The sequence below is a fragment of the Echinococcus granulosus genome (assembly GCF_000524195.1).
Source record: "Echinococcus granulosus chromosome Unknown EG_S00282, whole genome shotgun sequence".
Lineage (NCBI taxonomy): Eukaryota > Metazoa > Platyhelminthes > Cestoda > Cyclophyllidea > Taeniidae > Echinococcus > Echinococcus granulosus.
This window is the reverse complement of record NW_020170662.1, coordinates 12,839-17,746: the sequence shown is the minus strand read 5'-3', so window position 1 is coordinate 17,746 and position 4,908 is coordinate 12,839. Positions and strand designations below refer to the sequence as shown.

General features: G+C 47.1%; 2 protein-coding genes across 2 annotated transcripts; one reads left to right on the top strand and one right to left on the bottom strand. All coding sequences in view use genetic code 11, as the record gives it.

Moving 5' to 3' along the window:
• Positions 1-1,012: 1,012 nt before the first annotated feature.
• Positions 1,013-3,045, top strand: EGR_10846 (hypothetical protein; the record flags this gene model as incomplete). The annotated part of the gene is made up of 5 exons (XM_024500095.1): positions 1,013-1,123; positions 1,322-1,463; positions 2,141-2,440; positions 2,763-2,860; positions 3,004-3,045. 5 exons carry the CDS (start codon positions 1,013-1,015, stop codon positions 3,043-3,045), a joined length of 693 nt encoding a protein of 230 aa, XP_024345491.1.
• Positions 3,046-3,940: 895 nt separating this feature from the next.
• Positions 3,941-4,646, bottom strand: EGR_10845 (hypothetical protein; the record flags this gene model as incomplete). Its single annotated transcript, XM_024500094.1, has 2 exons — positions 3,941-4,062; positions 4,457-4,646. The coding sequence occupies 2 exons, from the start codon at positions 4,644-4,646 to the stop codon at positions 3,941-3,943; spliced, it is 312 nt and encodes a 103-aa protein (XP_024345490.1).
• Between the last annotated feature and the right edge of the window lie 262 nt (positions 4,647-4,908).

The window sequence follows — 4,908 nt, the reverse complement described above, 5'->3', positions numbered from 1 at the left end:
ACGACGGGCGTGTGCAGTCCTGGTATCCGGTGTCCGATTAACCGGCCAGAAATACCTCGGACGCCAAGTTCTTTCACTTGTGCTTATATATAGTGCTAATTGGCCATGACCTTAGAGTGGTTATCTGCTCAATCTCAGCGTAGCTCAGCTTAATATAAGCCAATAAGGAGGGGCTGCATAGGAGCTGAAGTCCCCACAACTCTCAAAGATCTGAAATTAAGTAAAACCTGGAAAATTGTTGGGTTTGAAGACTAAAAAGATGAAAATTTGGAAAATGGGTAAATTAAATGTTTTGCGACAGAAACATTTTTTTGTTGTTTGCAGTCATCCAAGAAAGATGATATTTCCTCTGTTGTATTCTCCTCATTCTTTTGAGCACAATCAGGCAGAAAAGACTAACAAGCTCAACACAAATGTGTGTAAATTACGGAAAGTGTGGAAAATACGTAGGAGATCTTTTCACTGAGTTTGGTAAATTGAGTAATTTAGGCGTTCACCACCTCCATCACAGTCTTCGTTCTTTTCAAACAAGTAAACTGATTAGGTGGGAACGTTTATTCATTAGTGCACGCAGCTACGCATCCATGACATCTTTAGGTACATTGTGCTTCGGTGACACTTCGTTTCCGTTCTTCTTGGTCAGATAAATTTGGTCCACATATCTCCCCTCGCTCTTCGCCTTTCCAGTCGTCCACAACTACACTTTTCCTCTCTACGTCTCCTTGGCTCTCCATCCCTAACCCCGCTTCCAATCATGCTTGATAAAGCTTTTCCTCATTAACCTCCCATTTTCCCTATCTACTACCTCCGCCGACATATTTCTAGCTAGCTACAAACTTGCATATGTGAATGAAACCTTCTATTTTCGACAAACGTGTCACTTGTGCCTCAGATATTAACGTGAATGATTCACTGCCATTCCTACTCCTAGTTCCTTACTCTTCACTGTTACTTACTCACAGCTAACTCCTCAATCCTCGTTTCATGAGCTCAGGACGCATCTGCAGAATAGATGTCGCGACACTTCATGCACTCCGCCAAGGGTACGGATTCCCTACAGCAATCACTGGAAGTGAGGTCGGTTCGAAGAAGACTAGATGGTCGCAATGTTGCCGTGGACTTGGTAAGGTTAATGCCGAGTAATTGTTGACCAAATTCAAAACTGATGTAATGGGAATTGTATTTCAACGTCTCGACTATTTTCCGAAGATGTATTACTGACGCATATAAGGACTGGAAGGCTACTGGCGTGGCCAGGAGGCCAAAAAGAAGAAGTGATCAAAGGATCGTAATATTACATAGCCCACTCTCTCCCTTTGAGCGTCGTCGTCGGTGCTCCCCTCGGTCAACCTCCTGTATCGGCCATCACAACGTAGTCGGTGTTGTAAGAAAGGCACCCAAGAACCAACCGTGCCAATTATGGAAATGGCTTGTAACTGAGAAGATATTTGACCACAACGTCAGTGATCCCTTTTGACAAATCCACTGCATCTGATGTTTTGCCCTGTTTGGGAACAGTATTGGAGGAAGGGGAATTATAGATTACTTGTGTGGAGATAAAGTTTCGCGTCTGTTCCTCCTTACCACGTGGTTCTCACTTCAGTGTTGCCCAGCCATATACCTGTCCACGTCCTGTTCAGCTAGTGGAGAGGTGGAGGCATGCCGTGTTTACTTGATTGACACCTTTACGTGGGTACCGTAGACAGCCCCGTAACGAGCTCTTCCAGATGGTTGACGGCTACCGCTAGTGCCGCTAAGGTTATCAGTATCATTCTTTTAGAAGACGGAATTGAAGTAGTTGTCGAAGATTGACGTCATTTTGAGTCCCTCTGTTGGAGGCTGTTACCGATTCTCCCATTCGCGGTGAATGCCTTTCTTCCATCATATTGAGGTTTCGCATTTAGAAATTGAAATAAGTGTAGGTGAGCAATACAGAGGATTGAGACTTCCCTGAAGACGGGAGAAAGCATAATACGAGAGTGGCACACGTTTTTGCCAGAGTGCACTGATTTCCCCCTCATTACTGTTGAACCGATCTTTCTTCCCGTGGGACAAATAATGGCGAATTTGCCCTGCAATAGGTGATTCGGACTGTATACGACGGTGAAGTAGGCAACTTATTCATCGGTATCCTAAATAGGTGACGAGTTGCTGCAGATCAATGGTTTCATGACGGCGGGAATGTCGTATCGTCGTGCGGTGGAGATAATCCGGGCGGGTGGCAACTTGGTCCGCCCCGCTGCGCTGTCGCCGCTGCCTCTACCTGCGCTCTCCTTCGCACGCTTCCATCCACTGCCGCCTATACCGTCTTCAGCCCCCGTGGTGCCGCAGCCACCACCGGCGCCTCCACTACCACCGCCATATCTCCGCTCACTGCAGTTCTTTGCCCCTTCATCCGTGCACAAATCATCCATTGGATCCCATCCCCTACTCTCCTCGGGTAGGTGCCGACCCTCTTTATACGCTTCTGCAATGCAATATTGTGGATATTTTTCATTGTAAACTCAGTCTTTTGCAATGCATCAACCGTTTGCGCTTAGAAGTGATCTGACTGAAATGCCTTTATTGCCCATTTTCGCAGTTTAGTAATGTGGCATTTCAGTTGTGCTAATGAATGCATGCTACAATGAACGACTGCTGAAGACCATCATCACCAAGTACATATAATTAACCCCATTGTGCCGTTGACCTCTTTCTTATGCGGCACTGCGTAGACACTGTTCTATATGGTCATGGAAGTCGCTTTATTGCTGTCTATGCAGCCTCCGCCGCAGCCGTTGCCTCCACCGCACTACCAGAATGGGGGAATGAGGATGCCTCTGGGTTTCCCCTTCTCTCCACCACATTTCCGCCACCCGTTGTGAGGAGAGAGAGTGGGTGATTTCGTGTACAAAGTACTTCCTCGCTGCATCCCACTGTCTCCCTTCTCTCCAACCATTCTGTATTGGCATCTGTGTTGCGTGTTTGCGCACGTTTGTGTATCTAAACCTACTTCTTCCCCAGTCTCTCCTCCTCTCTCCACCTCCCACCATCACTGAAATCTAACCGTTACTCTTTCCTCTTTTGATGAGAAAAAAAAACAGATTATCTATTTATGCTGCGTACTTTTGTTATGCAGACATGGGGTGTTCAAGCTGCGAAGGTTTACACAGTTGGAGCTGTGGCGTGATGCAGACAGGGGCTCTGTCAGAGGCGCCCTGTCCATTTGCGGATGGTGCTGAAAGGAGTGCAAATGAAGCCAGTCAGTGCACCCAACTGTGACGTGGTGTCTGTATAACTCAGTTTCAGAAGAGAGGCGGCCGCCTTGGGTCTTCGCCGGTGAGAAACTTTGCTGAGTGGACATGGCCATTGACATATTTTTCCAATGACTTGCAGGAAGTTGATGTTGTAAGCGACTTTGGCATAACACAGTGCTGCTTTGCCATTCCTCCCTCTGTGCTTCTACACCCACCCATCCATCCATGTATACATCAATACGTGTGCCGCCCGAGCATAATGTCTTCTTTCGTCTACAGAGTAACCTCGTAGCCCTGCATTGGTGGCAGGGGGAAGCGAAGCCGCCCCTACTTTAGGGGGACGCGCCTGCGATCGCCTAGATGAGGTAGCGCTACAAAGGCCGCACCATCGTCGGACGCGTTGCTAAGTACCGCAGTACTGAGGCTCAGGGCGAAGAATGCGATATGAGTGTCACTTATTGACGAAGACTGCCAATAAGTTGACACGAGACTGCTGCATTAGCCCGCCTTCCCATCCCCAATAACCCAATAACAACAGAGAGGCCGACTTGGAAAAAGAGAACCAGAGTGCTTAAATGTCATCAACCTATGTACAACTGACTCACAGTGTCTGTGTAGGATGCGGATAAGGGCAGTGGTTGTGGCTCATGGGGCAGCCCGGAGAAGATTGAGGAAGGACGGCGCATATATTTCAGGGTCACAGCTCACGCCGCAGTGTGAGTGAAACATAGACGCGGAGAAGGGCTAGGGAGGTCGTGTGTTAGACAAATTGACCGAGAGACGGACGGGTGGGTGGGTCGGTAGACGGAGAGATAAACAGCCAGGCCTGTAGGTAAATAAAAAAGCCATAACAAAGCACATTTCTCAACCACTGCATGCCTGCCTACCTGCCCGTATGTCCACCTAAACCCTTACTATCCAAGTAATCAAACAATCGTACTGGCCAAAAGTGTTTAAATAAATAAATAAAGAAACAAATCCTAATGCTTGCCAGCATATGAAAATGTGAACGGGATTAGAACCGAACCAATCTCTCTCACCGCAGCTCATCAATCAACTCTCAGCCGCTCCCCAAAACAAATAATATCAGTAGTAGTAACAAAGTCAAGACCAATGACCTCTCACTGAAGAGAGGGAGTGAGGGCTAAGGTGACACAGAGACTACTACATCAAGATAGTAGGGGAAGCGAACACGCTAAGGCGATTCGTATGCCGTCTACATGGCACTCGGCATGAAGCTGCCCATCCCTTGGAGGCAATCGTGCCAAGAAACTTCTTCTTCTCCTTCTTCTGCTGATAACAACACATGCATACGGTTCGATCCGTCACACGAAGAGCACTAAACACAGTCAGATTCACACAAACGAGTGTCACTTGTGCACTCGCTGCTCCTTCCTCTACCAACAGCATCACGTAAGCTGACAAAGGAACTGACAAAATTGTCCGGCATACAGTCGTACCACGCCTAAATTACTAAACAAGTTACAAGAATAAGAAGAGAAAGGATTGTTTGGAGGTAAGAGATATATTTCAACAAAGACAGTTACGAAGGTTTTGACGCAACTTACCGCATCACAATCAATCAACATCTACTGTGCTTCATTCATCGGTAGCAGTAGCTCCAGCATAGTTTGAATTAAAGATCCCATCAACGCCAACAACAACAACAACA